The 21766-nt window shown below is 37.0% G+C and overlaps 1 protein-coding gene across 2 annotated transcripts in view; it reads right to left on the bottom strand.

Annotated features, from left to right (window-relative positions):
* The window catches only part of VCL (vinculin), a 106015-nt gene that overhangs the window by 45035 nt on the left and 39214 nt on the right, over positions 1-21766 (bottom strand). For both annotated transcript variants that reach the window (XM_002920392.4, XM_002920393.4), the window contains exons 3-4: positions 471-621; positions 179-287 (exon numbers count right to left, since the gene is read on the bottom strand). In XM_002920392.4, coding sequence (XP_002920438.1) covers positions 179-287; positions 471-621 — 260 coding nt within the window. The remainder of the gene's footprint in view (positions 1-178; positions 288-470; positions 622-21766) is intronic.

Here is a 21766-nt window from a genome sequence, read left to right as displayed (position 1 = left end):
TAGCTTTCAGAAACAATGATATCTCCTCAGCAGAAACACATTATCAGCTCCATCAACAGAGGAGAGACACCTAGGAGCCCAATGAATGCATCATTACTTATCTTCTGCAAAAAGCAGGAGGGATCAGACATGGACAAACCATAAAAACATTTTATTATAAAAACTGGACATGACTAACCTGGTCCAAGATTCTTTGTGTAGGTGACCAAATCTTCCATAGTTTCCACCACCTCTGCCACTGTAAGATATTCTAAAATTCCTTTGCAAACTCTAATAATTTTACGAACCTGAAAATATATTTCAGTTTTTAGTCAAGTGAGTGAACAAGAAATAGAAAACATGCTAATTGAGCTGTGTAGCTATTCAACATTTTCTCATCCTAAATCATCACCACTTCTCCATTATTACCTTTAAGACTATCTTTAAGACTTTTGTCTGGAAGAGGTCTGCATGGGCCTCAGATTGCCTACCTCAGCCTCATCGAAGGTGAGGAGCAGGTCTGATGTGCCGGAGAGGATGCCCCTTGACCCATCGATTAGATAATCTCGAGCAGGCACTGAGTAAGGATCCGACTGAAGCATCTGGGCTGCCTGGACAAGCTTGGTGCAAGCATTCTCAACCCTGTGGGGAGGAACATGGACTTAACTCACTGGCAGAACCAAGCAGAAGACTACGACATGCAAATACAAAGAACGTAAATGGACATATTCACATTTTTTTCTGACTCAGAAAACAGCCAAGACCAATTTACAACAGGACTCAAGTTTTTAGCTTTTAAAATCTACAGTTAAGGGCTACCTATCCATTCATCCATTCATTCATTCATTCACCTCATTCACTGCACTAAGCCCTTGTTCTTTGTTATTTCCTGGCAAAAAATAAATGATGACAAAATGTTTTAGACCTTTCACTTTAGGTTGCTATACATCTCTACAACTCCTTTGTTTTCTTCTTCCTCACCCTATACACACTGCCATTAAAAGACACTACACAAAGAACGGAAATCCTTGACAACAGTTTCAGATTTAATATCTGGAACTAAAATGCCAAAGCATTGTGTGAAGTGAAACTTAATAATCAGATAACACAAAGGATTAGGAGGAAACAAAAAGTATGAAGTAATGCATAAATTTCCCATTCATCTAGCTAAGTGGATTTGACAAATCCACTGGACTGTTTGAAAACAACCCTATAAAACTGTATTGTTAATTAACATGTCACTAGCATTAATAACTGAACCAGTTATTAATAGTTTAATGTTAATACAGTTTAATAATATAGATAACCTGATCATATGTAACAATGAATGAACGAATGAATGAATGAATGAATCCGTGAAGAGCAAGACCTCATGGCTGTGGCTTTGGATCACTCTTAAAGGACTGGTTGTTTATTGTCCCTTTTTGATTTTTAAATTACATTTTTAATTTAATTTTAACTTACAGAATATGTATATTCATATTTATGACACAGTGAAAAATCACCTTCTTTCCACTATGTCCTAAGCATTCAAATTCCATCTACTTGCAACCAATGTTATGAGTCTCCTCTGTATTCTTCAAAATAAGACACTTTATGCATACAGAAACAAAAACAGGCTTCCACCTTTTTTATACAAATAGGATCATACCAGGCATACTTCCTGCATTCTGCTTTTTCCACTTATTTTAACTTAGAGATGTTCTAATAAAAGTACATAGACAGCCTCCTCATTCTTTAATATAGCTACACAGTCCACAATTTATTAGCCTGCTACAATAAATCACCTTGAATAATATCACTGTAAAATGTATATATCTGTAGGATACAGGCCAGAAATGGAATTGCTGAATCAAAGGTGTAGACACTTACAGTTTTGACAAATGTTGCCATATTGCCATCCACAGAGGTTACTTACATTCCCACAGTGGATGACAGCAGTACCTGCTTCCTCAGTCTTAACAACTCGGTATATAATCAAACTTAAGTTTCTCTTCACCAATATGATAGACCAAAATTGAATCTCAATATAGTTTTTTAATTAAGGTGAAATTCACATAACACACAATTAGTTGTTCTAAAGGGTACATACAATTCAATGGTATTTAGTGTATTCACCGCCTCTCTCTTGGGTCAAAATTTTATCACCTCAGAAATGCACCCTGAACCCATTATGTAATCACTCCCCATTTCCCCTTTTCCCCCATCCCCTGGTAACCACTAATCTGCTATCTGTCTCTATGAATTTGCCAATTATGGATATATCATATAAAAAGAATCATGTGACTATGTGACTTGTGTCTGGCTTCTTTCACTCAGCACAAGTGTTTTCAAGGTTCGTCCAGGTTACAGCATGTGTCAGGAATTTGTTCTTTTTCATACCTGAAAAATCTTTTATTGTATGTGTATATGCAAAAATTTGGAAATTTGCTTATCCATCCAGGTACTGATGGACATCTGCGCTGTTTCCACCTTTTGGCAATTACGAATAATGCTACTACTCACATTCAGACACAACCTCCATGTGGATTTAGGTTTTCATTTCTCTTGGATATATACCTACAAGTGGAAGTCTATGTTAATTTTTTGAGGAAATGTCAAACTGTTTTCCACAGCAATTGCACCACTTTACACTCCTACCAGCTTTGTAGAGCGTTCCTATTTCTTCACATCTTTGCCAACACTTGTTATTTTTCAGTTTTTACGGTTTTGGGAGGTTAAAGCCATACTATCGGGTGTGAAGTGGTATCTCATTGTGGTTCTTTACTCACCACAGATGTTGAACATCTTTTCATGTGCCTGTGGGCTACTTGTATATCTTCTTTGGAGAAATGTTTATTGAAGTCCTTTGTTCATTTTTTAATTGGGATGACTGTCTTGTTGTTGAGTTGTTAGAATTATTTATCTACTCTGGGTATTAAATCTTTATTAGATATAAAATTTGCAAACATTTTTTTCCCTATTCTGCAGGTGCTTTTTACTCAACAGTTTTAATTTTCATTTCTTTTATTATTGATGAAATTAAGAATATTTTTATATTTTTTAAATTGCAAAAACAAATTACACAAAGACTGTATGACCACTATGCTCAAATACCATATATACAACAATCATACTTCAGAAATGAAATATTACCAAGCACTTTAGAAGACCCACCCTAACCAAATGTTCTTTATTTCCCAGAACTCATCATTATCCTGAATTTTGTTAGTCTCTTCTCTCGATTTTTTGTATACTTTCAGCACCTATGTGTCTATACACACCTAAACAACATATCATTTCGTTTTGTCTATATTAAAATCTTAAATAAGTGTAATTATACGGTTACATATACTTCTGTGACTGTTCTTTTGTTCAATATTATGATTTTGAGATCCATCATGTTGAGGACAATAGCTAATGTGTCATATTCCACTGTATGGATATATCGTGATTTGTTTACCCATTTGACTTCTGATTGGACATTAGAGGTATTGTAGGTTAGGGCTTCTGGTTCACACGAACAGTATATCTAGTAGTGGAAAAACTGGGTTGCAGAAAATGCATATATTGAGGAAAGCCAGACAGTTTTCCAAAGTGATAACACCAGTTTCATATGTTGACCAGTAGTATCCACAATTGCTCCACAACCTTACCAACAGTTGGCATTGTGAATTTTTAAATTTGCCAAAGTGGTCATTGTGAAATGCTAAATTATTGTGAATTGAATTTGCATGTCCCTGTTACTAATGAAACTGTTGTGGGTGGGGTGGGGTGGTTTTGTTAGGGTTTTTTTTTTTATGTTTATGGGCCCCAAGAGTTTTGATAGGTAGCATTTTTGTTGTCATCCAGCTCTAAATAATTCTCATTATGACATCTTTCACAATGCATTGTTTGGATATTTTAAAATATGCTTCAAAACATAAGGGGCTTTTCTAGTTATCTTTTTGCTATTGATTTATCATTCACATGCATCGTGCCAGAGAAAGTGGCCTGTAATATAACAAGGCTTTAAAATGTGTTGAGGCTAACTTGATGGTTTAACACATGATCAATTTTTATAAATTTTCTAAGTGTACCTGAAAAGAATGAGTATGCTCCAATTTTTACGTGAAATATTTTACATATTCCATTAGCTCAAGCTTGTTAATTAAAACCGTTCAAATTTTCTATACCCTTGATGATATTTATTGTGTTTTATCTATCAACTACTGAGCGATGGAATCTCCTACCATAATAACAGATTAGTCTACATCTCCTTGTAGTTCTATTTTGTGTTTTATATATACTGAAGCTAATTTTTTAGGTACATATAAGTTTACAATTATTATAACGTGAACCTACTTATCATTATGTAACACCTCTCTATATCTCCAATGTTTGTTGCCTTAATGCCTATTTTGTTTGACATTAATACTGCAAATCAGTTTCTTTGACTATTTTCAATCTCTCTGTCACTATGTTTAAAATGTATCTTTTTAGGGGCGCCTGGGTGGCACAGCGGTTAAGCGTCTGCCTTCGGCTCAGGGCGTGATCCTGGCGTTGTGGGATCAAGCCCCACATCAGGCTCTTCCACGATGAGCCTGCTTCTTTCTCTCCCACTCCCCCTGCTTGTGTTCCCTCTCTCGCTGGCTGTCTCTCTGTCGAATAAATAAATAAAAAATCTTTAAAAAAAATAAAATAAGGGGCGCCTGGGTGGCACAGCGGTTAAGCGTCTGCCTTTGGCTCAGGGCGTGATCACGGCGTTCTGGGATCGAGCCCCACATCAGGCTCCTCTGCTATGAGCCTGCTTCTTCCTCTCCCACTCCCCCTGCTTGTGCTCCCTCTCTCACTGGCTGTCTCTATCTCTGTCGAATAAATAAATAAAATCTTTAAAAAATAAAATAAAATAAAATGTATCTTTTTAAATAACATACAGCTACATATTTTTAATCCAGTTTAGGAAATTTTAACTTAATGATTGAGCTCATTTAAATTTATTAATATTACTGGTACATTTAGAATCATTTTCTTTTTTTTCAAGATTTTATTTATTTATTTGAGAGAGAGAGCAAGACCAGGGAGAGAGGCAGATGGAGAGGGAGAAGCAGACTCCCTGCTGAGCAGGGAGCAAGACACTGGGCTCAATCCCAGCACCCTGGGATCATGACCTGAGCAGAAAGCAGACACACCCAACTGATTGAGACACCCAGGCACCCCATCCTTTTTTTTTTTTTTAAGAATTTTTTTTTCTTTTTTATTAGAGAGAGGGAGAGGGAAGAGCAGAGGGACAGGGAAAGAGAGAATCCTAAGCAGTCTCCACACCCAGCACAGAGCCCGACTCAGGGCTCAATCCCACAACCCTGAGATCATGATCTGAGCGGAAATCAAGAGTCCGACATTTAGCCAACTGAGCCACGCAGGCGCCCTTAGAATTACTTTCATATCTTATTATTTATTTTCCACATGGCTTGTAGTTTTAACTTATTTTTTCCCTTTTCTTTATCTTTTTTGGGGGGATGGCGAGAAGATTGCTAGTTTTTCTACCTTTGTCTTGTTCCCTTTACTAATTTTAAAGGTTATAACACTCCGTTCTTTTTGTGATTACCTTAAATATTTTAGCATGCACACTTGGCATGTTAAAAATCTAAAATAAAAGCTGACCTCTTAACACAGTTGGCAGTTCATCAGTCTCATAAAAATCTAAAATGAGTCAATATTTTTACCTCCTTCCCAAACAAAGAATGATCTTAGGATAGTTAATTCCCAATCATCACTTTCCTGACCTTTATGCTATTATTTTCAAGTTTTGCTTTATGTTTACATTGTTTTCATGTATAAAATGTTACATCTTTCATTTTAAACCTTTAAATCTTTTTAGTTATTACACTGCTATACTATATAAGTCAAAGTTTGTTTATATTTACCAAAAAAGTGTCCCATATTTTGGCTAATCATACCCTCTTATATCTCAGGCCTTACATCTAGAATCATCTGATTCTGTCTGAATTACATTCTTCAGAATCTCCTCTACTAAGAGAATGCTGGTGACAAAATGTAACCATTTTTATTGTTTGAAAATGTCTATTTTGTCCTCTACTTCAAAGACCATCTCAGTAGTACAGATTTCTAGGTTGACAGCTATTTTATTGCACATTGAATGTATTCTTTCCCTATGATGTAACAAAAGAAGCAGAAAAGGATATGATGACAGAAGCAGAGGTAAGAGTAATGCAGGGTTACAAGCCAAGGACTTTGAGCAGCTTCTAGAAGCTGAAAAAAGCAAAGAAACAGATTCTTTAGAATCTCCAGAAGAAACACAACTCTATTAACCCATTTTGAACTTCCGAACTCCAGAATGGGAAGACAAAACATTTGTGTTGTGTTTGTTATAAGAGTAATATGACACTGGCCTCCAAGTGAAATTTGCCAGGCATACAAATACACATGAAAACACCACCCACAATGAAAAGAAAAAACGATAACTCAAAAACAACCCAGAAATGACACAGATGACAGAATTAATAGACAAGAATGCTAAAACCATTATTATAACTATATTCCATATGTTCAAAAAGGAAAGTTTCCATTTATTAGACAAATGAAAGATATAAAAACAAGCCTCAAACAGAACAACTGGAAATGTGTCTCAGATATAAAAATACACTGAATTTTAAATTACTAACAGATAAGATATTGCATGAAAAAAAAAAGATTAGTGAAATTCAAGTCATGGCAATTAAAATTATCCAGAATGAAACGGGGAGAAAAAAAAGACTTAAAAAAAATGAACAGCTCATCATTGAGCCACATGGTACAACTTGAAGCAGCCTGATATATGTGCAATTTGAGTCCCCAAAAGAGAGGAAGGAGGGAGACAGAAAACAATATTTGAAGAATGATGGCCAAAATTTTTCTATATTTAATGAACACTGTAAAGCCCCTGGTCCAAGAAGTTCAACAAACTCCAAGCACAAAAAATATCCAGAGAACTACAAGGCACATCATAAACTGCTTAAAGGCACATAAATAAAATTGCTGAAAACCAAGATTAAAGACAAAATATTAAAGTAGCAGGAGAAAAATGACACTTTATATACAAAGGAACAAAGAATAACAGACTTCTCAGTGGAAACAATGCAAGCCATAAGACAGTGAAGCAAAGTACTGAAAGAAAAAAACAAACCTGTCAACCTCAAAATCTATACCTCAAAAAATATACATTTCAAAAATTAAGGCAAAATAAAGACTTTTTCAGATATGTAAGAGCTGAAAGAATTCATCAGCAGCAAACCTGAACTATACGATAAGTGAAAGGAAATCCCTCAGGAAGAAGGAAAATCATATCAGATGGAAACTTGGATTTACAGGAAAAAAAAAAAAAGACAACTAACAAACAAGAAAATGTTATAAATAACAAAATGTTAACTCAGTGAGTAAATATGAAAAAAATTTCTTATGATTTAAATATGTTTAAAAGACAACTGACTAAAGCAAGAACTTTTTAAAAAATGAAGTTTAAAAAAAGTAAATTTGATTCAGCTGGCTAGATACACAATGAGGACTGGCTTTGCCAATGATTAAAGCAGATGTTTTCCATAAATCAAATGAACCAAAATTACAAGGGAACATATTTAAGACAGGTATATGATACACAATACAGCAGAAAATACATGCTGTGAAACTAGTTAAGCTCACGATTAAAAAATGTTTCTGGAATTTAAGAAACAAAACAAATGAGCAAGGGGGAAAAAAGAGAGAAAAGCCAAGAAACAGACTCTTAACTGTTGAGAACAAACTGATGGTTACCAGAGGGGAGGTGGGGGAGGGGGGTGAAACAGCTGATGGGGATTAAGGTGTGCACTTATGATGAGTACCGGGTGTTGTATGGAAGTGTTGAATTACTGTATTATACACCTGAAACTAATATAACACTGCATTTTTTTAAGATTTTTTTTATTTATTTGAGAGAGAGAGAGAGAGCACGGAAGGAGAGGGAGAGGGAGAAGCCGACTCCCCACTAAGCCAGGAGCCGACGCAGCACTCGATCCCAGGACCCTGAGACCATGACCTGAGCCAAAGGCAGATGCTTAACTGAATGAGACACCCAGGCACCCCATAACACTGTATGTTAACTATACTGGAATTAAAATAAAATAAGATAAATAAAAATGAAACTTTAAATGAAAACTTTAAAATATTCAAAGGTATTTCAAAAGATCTTTAGGGATGGCCAACCACTCATTGAAGACCATTAGTTGAAAGAGCAATGACGTCCTGCTTCAAAATTTTTTATATCCATTCCCGCTAAATCAAACATCTCTTTCCCTTCTTTTGCTTGACTAACCACTACTTATTCTCTTAGACTCTGCCTTTAAATGACTTTCTTCAGGAAACCATCCCAAATCTACAAGTACCTCTCCTACATGCTCCGTGAGACTTATCACCCCCTCTCAGTTTAGTTTTCTCTATTTTCCACAAAACTCTAACTTCAGCAAGGCCCAGAACCTTGTCTATCTTGTTCATTAATGTATTCACAACGCAGAATGCCTGACACATAACAAATGTCCAATAAATATTTGTTGAATGAACGAATATATGAATTTTCACCGAGTACAGGCCCACAGAAATCATTACCTTTAAAAAGTCACAAAACTTGATTTTATTTCCAGGTAACACGAATGCTGATGAAATTAAAGCAAACAAACCTAAGAATCACAGAATGCAATGGTTGTGCTACCCCTACTTGCAAGGATCTAGTTACTGCATAAGTGTTTCAAATGTGGAAAAAAACAAAAAACCATCATGGAGAAAAGAAACAGAAAAAAAAAAAATGATGAAATAGAAAAGCTCTGCGGGAATCAATTTGATTCTCCACTAATGGTTCCCTTGTGTGGTAAAATGATAGGGCTAAAACAGACACTGTACCATTTTTTCTACAATAAGACATCTGATCTGTACATTAAAATTTAATGGCATTCATAAAAGCCAAACAAATCCCACCATGACTAACCAGTGGTTAGAAACAGATAGGAGTCTGTTTTGTCTGCGGAAAATGAGATTTTATTAAAACATTCAAGCTGCCTCACTTCTTAAAGTGATCTTCTACTTTTTAACACAAATCTCAATTTTTTAAAAAGCATTTTAGAGAATGATAGTAGGGAGAGGGTCTGTTTCCTAAATAAATATATATCTTGACTATATCATAATATTGATTTAGACACTTCAATCAACTATCACAAGTTGAAAGCTTCAGTCTGCCTTTTTGAGTCTTTAACTTAAATTAACAGAAAAGTCTTATGCCTTAGATCAGTGGGCCAAAGACAACCTCACAGGACCCAAAATATGTTCACTCATAACCCACGAATCCATTCTTTCCAGGATTACATGTGATATAACTTGATACGATATAAGATATATAAAAATCCCAAACTACGCAGTCCCAAGTGATTTCAATTATCACTAATCAAGAAGCTTAAGCTTATGCTGAATTTTTAATTTAAGAAATACAAGAGAAAAACAGATCCAGAGATTATAAAGACTGATTGCCATAAATTATTTTTAAAGGTTCTACTAGACCGCATCCAATCTTAAATTCCTTTAATTCTTTCATATATTTGTTCATCTAACTATTGAGGACATGCTACATACTGTAAGAATCCTAGGATACAAAGTATTTGTAAGTCTCTACCTTCAGAGGGTTACCACCTGAGTAGGAGAAGGCATACACGTAAACAAATATACATTAGTATTTGGTAGTACACCCAGCACATGCCGAGGGGACATAAGAGTGGGAATAGTCATTTTTACCCGAGAGATTAGGAAAGTGGTGAGAGAAGGTGGAGGCAACATTGCTCCTGCCTCAGAAGCTCAGCACTGCTTATAAAGATGATCCTCTGCATAACATCTCTTTGAGTTGTTTTTATAATGGAATAATATTCTCTCTCAATCACACACACACACACACAGTCCTTTCTGTGAAAAGTAATATGCATTTGCCATAGACCTGGTTTGACTAGAGAGGGCAGTCTACTATCACAAAGTGCAGGAACTCATTCACCGTGAAGCCAAACAATCTCTGAAGGCCCCTGTAAAAATCAACCAGCCAATCCCAGCTCACTGACTTAGCAGAGGGAAGAAGAGAGAGCTCTGGAACAAAATAATGTAAAGGAAACAGTGCACTGGGCCTATTTAGACATATACTGCTCCATAATATAAAACTGAAAAGCTCTCTGAAATATTCACCCCACCACAAAAAAACAAAAAACAACCAAACAAGCAAACAAACAAAACCATGTTGGGAAGTGGGGGAAAGGATCCTATAACAAAATCCCTGTTTTAAAAAAATCTGAAGTTAATCAGTATAGCCATTTAGGCTATACACTCTCTCTCTCTCTCTCTCTCTCTCTCTCTCTCTCTCTCACACACACACACACACACACACACACACACATTCTGTTTGCTAAAGACTGAAGTACTGTGGAGCAGAACACCTGAAAATTTGATTTCATGGAAGTCAGATTACCCTGGAGCACACCCAACGAAGCAGGTGTTTACATTTTGGACCTGTCCTTTCGAGAGAGAGATGGTCAGGCCACAAGCATATCCATCACACAAAACAACACTTGGAAGATAGGAAGGAAACAGGCGAAAGAAGGAGAACATGATCACCTGGCCGGTGAGGCACTCCCCCCTGTGGCCACTGCGCCCAGCACGTCCATCACTGCCACTTCCCACCAGACTGGCCTTGGCATAATTATTTGGCAGGCAAAATGGACTGTCAAGGCTATTCCTGCTCTTATCTTAACCTTTGGTGAGACTTCCTTTCCTTCCCATCTGTGTAGGGTCTCTCAGAGGTCAAGAAAGACCCAGATCACTTCCAAGTTTCAGAAGCTCATCATATTTCAAAATTAAGAAATGCAAAAATGGGGGGCGCTGGGTGGCTCAGTTGTTAAGCGTCTGCCTTTGGCTCAGGGCGTGGTCCTGGAGTCCTGGGATCGAGCCCCACATAGGGCTCCCTGCTCCGCTGGGAGCCTGCTTCTTCCTCTCCCACTCCCCCTGCTTGTGTTCCCTCTCTTGCTGGCTGTCTCTCTCTCTCTGTCAAATAAATAAATAAAATCTTAAAAAAAAAAAAAACTATTATAAAAAAAAGAAATGCGAAAACGGGGTCATAAAAATGGTGATACAGTTAGTGTTTACATTTAATAATTTTAATTGCATGATAAACACCTTTTTAAAAGATTTTATTTATTTGGGGGGGTTAGGAGGAGGGAGAGGAAGAGGGAAAGAATCCCAACCAGGCTCCATGCTGAGCTCAGAACCTGATGCAGGGCTCACTCTCACAACCTTCAGATCATGACCTGAGCTGAGACCAAGTGTCAGATGCTTAACCGACCGAGCCACTCAGGCACCCCAACACCTTCTTTTAAGACCCCCTCTTTTTCTCTGACTACATATATGGTATCATTTGAAAATAATATTAAAGTCCAGGCCTGAGCCTGAGAGAGAGGCCAGGGTGTGGGGTCAGGGTCAGGCCCTCAAACTCTCCCTGCTTTCCCATATTTAGAGCCTAGCCTCAGTCGAATGTATAAGTGAAAATGATTGCTGAGACCTCAAAAATTCTCCCTTCACCAGGCATTTAAGCATTTAAATTGTTAACCTGGGGAATGAGCTCCAGAGAAACTATCAGGCAACAGCAACTGACAGTTCAACCTTTCTAGTGTTCCTCCAATAGGAAGTGCTGCTCTAAGTGATTCATTTCATCCTCAGATCTTCTTGTGTATACACGCAGGATTAAAAGGTAATAATAAAAATAACAGATGTGAATGGAATGCCCAGGTGGCTCAGCTGGTTAAGCATCCGACTCTTGGTTTCAGCTCAGGTCATGATCTCAGGGTCATGGGATAGAGCCCTACATCGGGCTCCACACTCAGCAGGGAGTTGTTTGAGGATTCTCTTTTTCCCTCTCCCCCTACCCCTCTCCCCACCCACACTCTCTCACTCTCTCTAAAATAAATAGATTAATCTTTAAAAAAAATAATAGATGTGAAGATCACAAAAGTCTCAGGGAGATGTGAGAAAATAAACATTTCTTTTATATACTAGCCATCTGGCACAAACTTTTCTTTGAAATAGCAAAAGTAGAATCATTCTGTGGCAACCCCGGACTAGGACTAGCCAATACACTTTGGTCCTAGTGTTGCCATTCTGAGAAAGGTCAAGGATCCTCAGCCATTAGTCATCTAGAAACCTGAGTGAAGGCCACAAGAATAGTTACAGTTTTTAGGAGGGAGCTGGGAACACAGAGTACAATGACAAACTTTAATCTAGTTCAAGTAGAAAGAACACAGTAGCAATTCACCCACATGTACACTGTGATAACACTACAACAGGCTGTTCCAACCCCGTGCTCCCAGATTTAAAGATCCTACAGGCCCCATTCACCAATTATTCTTTTCCCTTTCCTTACTCAGTGATAGTATAGGACACTGCATGTATACACCCAAAACTAAAATTAGAAACCACAATGAGTCATATTTAAAACATTCAAAGCCTTTTAAGGGCCACACCAATCTCTTTCTGCTGAACATGTACACTGAGATACCAAAGCTAAAAGATATACAGAAACACACAGGCTCACTAAATTCTTTTTTTTTCAGATGAGAGTAGGAGAGTATGGGACCAGTTCTAACTTGGTCTTCAGACAAAACAGGATTCTGCCAGAGCCGAGAAATTAACTGAAGAGGAAGCACCATGTTGGGAAGGAAGGTTAGGGGTGTCACTAATGCCCAAACCACACGCTCTTCAAGTCTTGGTAGACTGCTTATTGGAAAGGCAGAGTATGAGTCATACCCTTTGAATCCTTTAAAGCCTGAATGATTAGTCATAGTCTTTCTCCCCACCTCCTTCACCCCTTGTTCAAATCTGGCATCTGTGAAGGGAGAAGAGATTCGAGCCTGCAAGTTTCAGGCAAGAACTCTGCTACCTGTAGGTCCATTGGCTTCTATGGTCCTTCCTCCTTCTCATGGTAAGATTACAGCAGAAACAGAAGAATATAGATGCAAGTGTGTCTTACAGAAACCAGCAGGTTTTTAATGTATCTTAAGGCTGATGTGATGAATAAAACAAAATTTTATTTTGAAACATTATAAAATCACTGTATCTTTCGTTCTTATCCATTCTTAAATAATAATAAAAATCTCACTATCATTATTTGAAGGTCCTTATGCTAAAAAAAAGTTGACAATCACTGTTCTATGGCAGAATGTAATGAATGAGTTAGGGGTATAAATATCTAAACACAAAATGAAATGAAATAGACACAGTAGAAGAATATTTTTACTTATAAAAAAAACTGCCAAAAATGAAGACATGGTTTACAAAAAAAACTGGAGATACAAGTCAACAGTAGACTAACATCAATCAAAGTCATTCTTTTAAAAGGGCAATAAATGGGCACCTGCATGACTCAGCCAGTTGAGTGTCCAACTCTTGATTTCGGCTCAGGTCATGATCTCAGTCAGGGTTGTGGGATCTGGCCACATATGGCTCTGTGCTCAGCCGGGAGTCTGCTAGAGATTCTCTCTCCCCCTCGCCCTTTGCCCCATCCCCTGCTCATGTGCACAAACATGCTCTCGCTCTCTCTAGCTCTCTCTCTCATGAATAAAAAAATCTTTTTTAAAAAGGGGTAATAAATAACAAAACAACTGACAGAATTTAGGATGCAGAAGAATCATAACCTTGCAACCACTTACTACTAATAGTATTGCTTTGAAATACATAAAGCTAAAGCTGACAATTATGAGAAAAACTGACATGCCTACAATTATTATAGGAGATTTCAACGTACTTCATCATAAACTGATAGTTCAAACAGACAAAACAGTAAGGCAATAAAAAGTTTGATCAGTAATATTTAGGGGCTCCTGGGTGACTCAGTCAGTAGAGCGTTCTACTCCTGATGTCACAATTGTGAGCTCAAGTACCACGCTGGGTGTAGAGATTACTTAAAAATAAAATCTTAAAATAATAATAATATTTATATGTTGACCTAATTGATATAAAGAAACCCTAACCCAAGCAAAAGAGAATATACTTTCTTTTCAAGCACACATAGCACACTTAAGAAAACTGACCATATATTATATCACAAAAGAATTTCCAAGAATTGATGTTACATCAATCATGTTTTGGGCACAATGCACTTAAATTAGAACAATAAAAAGATAATAAAAGGAATTGTGAAATTTTTAAAATGGACTCCTCAATAAAGCATATTATTAAAGAGGAATTCACAACCAAAATTACAACTATTAAAGTTTCTATAGCTGGAAAATTCAGTCTCATTTACAACTGCATCAAAAAGAATAACAAACCTAGGAATAAATTTACCCAAGGAGGTGAAAGACCTATATATTGAAAACAACAAAACATTAATGAAATAAATTGATGGGGCGCCTGGGTGGCACAGCGGTTAAGCGTCTGCCTTCGGCTCAGGGCGTGATCCCGGCGTTATGGGATCGAGCCCCCACATCAGGCTACTCTGCTGTGAGCCTGCTTCTTCCTCTCCCACTCCCCCTGCTTGTGTTCCCTCTCTCGCTGGCTGTCTCTATCTCTGTCAAATAAATAAATAAAATCTTTAAAAAAAAAAAAAAGAAAGAAAGAAATTGATGACACAAACAGAAAGGTATTCCATGCTCATGATTTAGAAGAATTAATATCATTAAAATGTCCATCCTACACAAAGCAATATACAGATTCAATGCAATCCCTCTCAGAATTTCAGTGGCATTTTTCACAGAAATAGAACAATCCTAAAATTTGTATGAAACCAAAAAGGTCCCAAATAGACAAAACAATCTTGAGAAAGAACAAAGCTGGAGACATCACACGCCCTGATTTCAAACTATGTTACAAATCTATAATAATTTAAACTGTATGGTATTGGCTTAAAAACAGACACATAAGTCAATGGAACAGAGAGCTCAGAATAAACCCACATATGTATGGTCAACTAATTCATGGCAAAGAAGTGAAGAATATACAATGGTGAAAGGACAGTCTCTTCGATAAATGGTGTTGGTAAAACTGGACAGCCACATGCAAAAGAATAAAACTGGACCTCTATCTTTTTTAAGTAGGCTCCATGCCCAGCGCAGAGCCTGATGCAGGGCTCAAACTCCCAACCTCAAGATCAAGACCTGAGCTGAGATCAAGAATCAGATGCTTAACCAACTGAGCCACCCAGGTGCCCCAAAACTGGACCTCTATCTTCCATCACTAACAAAAATTAACTCAAAATGGATTAAAGAATTGAATATAAAACTTGAAACCATGATACTCCAGAAGACAACATAAATGGTAAGCTCCTTGACACAGGTCTTGACGATGATTTTTCTAACCTAACAACAAAAACCAAAGCAACAAAAGTAAAAATAAGTAGGACTATATCATACTAAAAACCTTCTGCACAGCAAAGGAAGCCATCAACAAAATGAAAAGGCAACCTACTGAACAGGAGAAAATATTTATAAATCATTTATCTGATAAGAGGCTAATATCCAAAATATATAAAGAACTCCTATAACTCAAGAAAAAAAAAAAAAAAAAAAAAAAAAACCAATCAATCCAATTTAAAAATTGGCAGAATATATTAATGGACATTTTCCAAAGAAGACATACAAATGGCCAACAGGTATATGAAAGGATGTGCTATATCACTAATCATCAGGAAAATGCAAATCAAAACCACAATGAGATATCACCTTACGCCAGTCAGAATGGCTATTACCAAAAAGACCAGAAATAACAAGTGTTGCCAAGGATGTGGAGAAAAGGGAACTCTTGCACGCTGTTGGTGGAAATTCAAGCTGGTGCAGCCACTATGGAAAACAGTATAGAGGTTTCTCAAAAAACTAAAAGTAGAACTAGTGTATGATCCAGCAATTCTGCTTCTGGGTTTTTATCCAAAGAAAATGAAAACACTAATTTGAAAAGATATATGCACCCCTATGTTCACTGTAGCATTACTTATTAAAATAACCAAGATATGGAAACACCTTAAGGGTCTACCGATGGATAAATGGATAAAGAAACTGTGGTATATATATAATTAAATATTATTTGGCCATTAAAAAAGAATGAAATCTTGCTATTTGTAACATGGATGGACCTCAAGAGCACTATGGTAAGTGAAATAAGACAGAGAAAGACAAATACCATATCATCTCTCTTATATGTGAAATTAATCAATCAGGGGTGCCTGGGTGGCACAGTGGTTAAGCGCCTGCCTTTGGCTCAGGGCGTGATCCCGGCATTCTGGGATCGAGCCCCACATCAGGCTCCTCCACTATGAGCCTGCTTCTTCCTCTCCCACTCCCCCTGCTTGTGTTCCCTCTCTCACTGGCTGTCTCTATTTCTGTCGAATAAATAAATAAAAATTAAAAATCCAAAAAAAAAAAAGAAATTAATCAATAAAATAAATGGATGGATGGATAGATGAGCAACCAACCTCATAGATACAGAAAAGAGATTGGTGGTTGCCAGAGGCAGGGGTCGGGGGTGAAAGAAATGGGTAAATTGTTTGTGTCCTTTTCTTTAGTTTAAATACATTGAATAATAACAAAACATACCAATAGCTGCTTCCAAACTTGTAGAACTTAGGACAAAATTAAGAGCCTAAAATATATTTATTTAAAAACAAGAAAGCTTGAACATAAAGACTGAAATATTGAAAATAAGGTATTTAAATAATAAACTTAAAATGGAATGAATAAGTATAGCATAGGAATAAAATGTATAGCATAGGAAATATAGTCAATGATGTTGTATGGTGACAGACGGTGCTACACTTCTAAGTCCAGTACAACATATAAACTTGTCAAATCTCCTATGTTTTACACCTGAAACTAATATAACATTGTGTGTCAACTCTACTTCAGTTAAAAAACAAATAATAAACTTTAATAAATATGACAGAAGAATTTAATGAAATAGACCATTGAGGGGAAAATAATAAAACATAAATCTCTAAGATTACTAGTGAAGAAAAAGGCAGAAATAAATAATGCTGAACAAAAAAGTGATATAACTAGAGGTGTTACAGATGAAAAATAACAGGTTACTATGAACTTCATACTAATAAATTTGTGAACTTAGATGAATGGATAACTTCTTAGGAAAGTATCAGATTAGCAAAGTTGACTCAAAATGAATTTAAGACCAGAATTATATTAAAAAAAAAAAAAAAGGACACTGAATGAGTAATCAAGTTTCTTCTTCCAAAAGATACTAGACCCAGAGTTTTATATTCAAGTTTGGCCAAACTTTCAAAAAACAGATAATGTTTATGTAAACTGTTTCAAAAACTAGAAAAAGATCCTATTTTATGAAGCTAAAATAACCTTGACACCACAACTGGATAAGAACAGAACAAGGAAATTATAGATCAAGATACCTCATGAACAAAGAAGCAATATCCTTTTAAAATATTAGCAAATTGTGGGGCACCTCGGTAGCTCACTCAGTTAAGACTCTACCTTCAGCTCAAGTTATGATCCCAGAGTCCTGGGATCAAGCCCCACGTTGGGCTCCCTGCTCGGGGAGGAGCCTGCCTGTCCCTCTCCCTCTGCCCCCCACCCTGCTTGTCCGCTCTCTTATCTCTGTCTCCATCAAATAATCTTTTAAAAAATATATTAGCAAATTGAATTTAACACTGTATTTTCTTTTTTAAAATCACAACCAAGTAGAGTTTATCCTAGAAACGCAAAGATGGTTCACCATCACAAACTCTATATTCATGTAGTAGACCAGTCAATCTCATAAAGGGTAAAAATTCATTACCATCTCAATAGATACAGAAAGAGCTTTAAATAAAAACAAGCAATCATGTTTTGTTTTGTTTTTTTTAAAGACCTTACCAGAGGAGACAATGAAAATGTTCTCTGAGAAAAGCTTAAAAAGCAACTGATTTGATTTGAAGAAAAGGACTGGAAAAAAATGATTGAAAAGCTAAGGACAGAAGCTAATAATCACCAATGTCTTTTTTTTTTTCCAGGTACTTTCACATACATTATCTCACTCATTTAAGCCTCACAAAAACGATTAGGCTATAAGAGGTTCTTTTAATGAAGAGGGAAAGAGTCTTAGCATACTGGAATGAGCACAGCGTGGGAGTCAGTCCAGGGTTTTTTGAATCCTGCCTCTACCACTGATGTAACTGAGAGACTTTACAACAAGTTCCTGAGCTTCTCTGGGTCTTAGCTTCCTCACTGCAAGATGAAGTGAATTAAAGAATACAACTTAAAGTACCCAGTTCATAAAAGGTATTCAAGAAATGGAGCTATTTTTATAAGGTTCTTTTGCTGTACTAAGGTAAGAACAATAAAGATTTTAAACAGGTGAGGGGGAAAACTTTTAATCTTGAGAATTTCCTGATTTGGGGCTTGACCTATATAGGAACAGTCAAGGTAATAATTAAGGGAATACTTGTGTCTAATTATTTATAGTGTTTCGTTTGGTTTGGGGCAATACAGCAGACATAGCCAATGACCTCCATTCATCTATAAAATAAAGCAGTTGGAGTAAATAATCTCTAGGATTCCTTTTAACCTTAAAATGTTATGACTTTAACTTCTTTACAGCTTAAGAGTTGCAAGACACTGCAATATATCACAAACTACATCTCAACATTCCTTCTGCGGAAATGCTTAGGAAAAGTGTAAACTGTTATCCTCTAGGAGTGGTATAAAATTAGCACTGCCTGAGAGAGAAGGATGGACTACATGATTTCGTGGAAGGTCAGACGGTGGAAAGAACATGAACTCGGAAGCCAAGAGCCCACCAACAGGAACCATCTCCTGCCACATAACAAGCTGATCTTTGGTAAGCTAAAGTTTGTCAAACCTCAGTTCTTTACCTGTAAAATGAATTTATCGATATACTGAAGTTGATGTTATCAGTAAATGAAAATATGTAAGTACCTGGCCCAATAATATGTACTTGATAAATGTGAGTTCCCTTGGTCCCTTGATTTCCTTTCAATCATATGATTTTGATTACTCTGTAGAAATAGAAACTAAAGGATTGCACGTTTAAAGTTTTATTTCTTAATCAGAAAGGGTATACAAACTAAACCAAGGATCAAATCCCCACCAAACTGCTTGGAACTCTTCTGCAAACTAATAATACTGACTCACAGTTCATTATTGAGAAGACTTAAAAACAAATCATTTTTGTTTGAGAATGTTTGTGAAAAACAGTAGTACCCAATTATGTTTAATGTAGCAAGTTCAAAGGTGAACTATTTAAAGTCTGAGTGTTTGCTCTAGGTCAAGAATGCAGTAAGTCAGCCAGCAGATGTGAATAACTGTCTCACAGATCATCTATGTTAAGAGACAAAAATCTTCTCTTAAATAGCAATGGAAAGGATCACAAAAAACTCAAATTAAAAAATAGAACATTAGAATCACATATGAGCCCCAGATAAGCAAAGTGCATTGAGTGGTATGATCAAAGAATTAATTCTAAAAAGAGAGATATTCTGGGTGCTTCCACTGAGAAGAGTGTTTAAAAATATAAATTTCAGGGGCGCCTGGGTGGCACAGCGGTTAAGCGTCTGCCTTCAGCTCAGGGCGTGATCCTGGCGTTGTGGGATCGAGCCCCACGTCGGGCTCCTCCGCTATGAGCCTGCTTCTTCCTCTCCCACTCCCCCTGCTTGTGTTCCCTCTCTCTCTGGCTGTCTCTATCTCTGTCAAATAAATAAATAAAATCTTTAAAAAAAATAAATAAATAAATAAATTTCACCACAGATTATTTTGAGGGTTCAAGATCATAAGCAAAGGAAAACCTAAATATAAGGGCTGGTGATCTAAAAATAGGGCACCACTATTTTAGGTCTAAAGAGATCTAAATTAAGTGTAAGCACGTTTCAACCCTTTCCAAATTTCTTCATTGTCATACATGAACATCAATCAAGGTAAAACTGTACAAATATTACTGTAATTGGGCCTGCCTAAGAAAGTTTAAGAGTTAAAACAAGGCAATTTTCTGGAAATATGTTTAATGGTAATCACGCAGATTGTTAATAGTACATAAACCCTTTTGCAGAGTATTTTAGGAACATTCTTTTATTCAATAGGCCTAGACATTACAATATGTTTCAAAAAATATTCCAAGCTGGTCAATCAACCCAAGTTTTGATGATTTCAAGCAGACTGTTCAGAGCAGCACTAAACGGAAAGTGGCAACACTTCGCGGTTCTAAATCAAACTATCATTTGCCTGCCAACAGACAAAGCCACTGATGCCCTTTTTAAGGAGTTCATACCACAGGGCCACCTCGCAAGTGACACATTTTCATACATTCAGATACTGAACACCCTTGCATAAGGTCCAAAAACCGCCTCCCTTTTCATTTCTGCCCCACTGCAGAAATAAGAATGAAATGCCATTGTACACTACACAGCAATTTTTCCAAGGCAAGTAAAACAGTCCGCCATAAACATTTTTTACCTATAAGGAATCCAACTGAAGCAAATGCACACTGGCAGAAAATGAATCTGGTAGGTTCACATGGCTTACCCTCCTTCAGTAGCTTTTATTACTTAGCCAGTATTTGGCTATGAATTGTGAAAAACCACTTTCAGCCTGTCATCTTACTGCTCAAGAACTGCAAGAGTTTGCCCAGTTCCAAATTCCTCTGCCTGGTTTCCAAGGGCCTTTATCACCCAGCAGAACCTACCTCAGCTTACTTCCTACCACTCCCAACATGACTGTCCCTCTCCTCCCAGGCCCCAGGACTTGCTCCTGTAGTTCATTCTAACCGGAGTATTTTCCTTTTCCCCACATCTATCTTTACCAAGTCCCACTTCCTACATGTAGCCTCTTTCTACTATTCCTACCTACAATGATAGCATCTTCTCTGAATTCCTATTATACAGGGAAAGTCAGTCTGCAATACAGCTCTTTTTTTTAATTTATTTGAGAGAGAGAGAGAGCACACAAGTGGGGGAGGGGGGAGCAGAGGGAGAGGGAGAGAGAAACTCAAGTGGACTCCATGCTAAGCGAGAGCCGGACACCAGACTCAATCTCACAACCCTGAGATCAGACCTGAGCCAAAACCAAGAGTCAGACACTTAACCAACTGTGCCACCCAGATGCCCCTCCGTGTTACAGCTCTTCAATTTAAAACTTCTTAAAGCATTTTTTTTACTTTTTTTTTTAAGATTTTTTTTTTTAAGCAATCTCTATACCCAACATGCTGGAACTCACAACCCTGAGATCATGAGTTGCATGCTCCACCAAATGAGCCAGCCAGGCACCCCCTTCTTACAGCATCTTAAAAAAATTTCTCTGCAGTAGAAATTTGTTCCTCCATGATACACAGAAGAATAAAACCCACATAGGGAGCGCCTATGTGGCTCAGTCCGTTAAGTGTCTGCCTTCGGCTCAGGTCATGATCCCCGGGGGCCTGGGATCAAGCCCCCAAATCGGGCTCCCTGCTGGTCTCCCTCTCCCTCTGCCTGCCACTCCCCCTGCTTGTGCTCTCTCTCCCTCCCTCTCTTTCTCCCTCTGTCAAATAAATAAAAATCTTTTAAAAAAGAATAAAACCCATATGTATGACATTCCCCATGGGTATATCTGGGACTATGCACAATTTCCAGCCATAACAGCTATAATTTCATTAATACCTCCCCTACTAAAAAAAAAAGCATAATATAAAGGAAGTGCCTATATTATACTTCAATAAAAATTAAAAGAAAAAAAAACAATTACTTACTAAACAGGAATGAGAGGGATGTTGTTATACACGTGACTTTGAATATGCTCAA

This window comes from Ailuropoda melanoleuca, chromosome 6 (genome assembly GCF_002007445.2).
Source record: "Ailuropoda melanoleuca isolate Jingjing chromosome 6, ASM200744v2, whole genome shotgun sequence".
Classification (NCBI taxonomy): Eukaryota; Metazoa; Chordata; class Mammalia; order Carnivora; family Ursidae; genus Ailuropoda; species Ailuropoda melanoleuca.
This window is presented reverse-complemented; position numbering and strand designations above follow the sequence as displayed.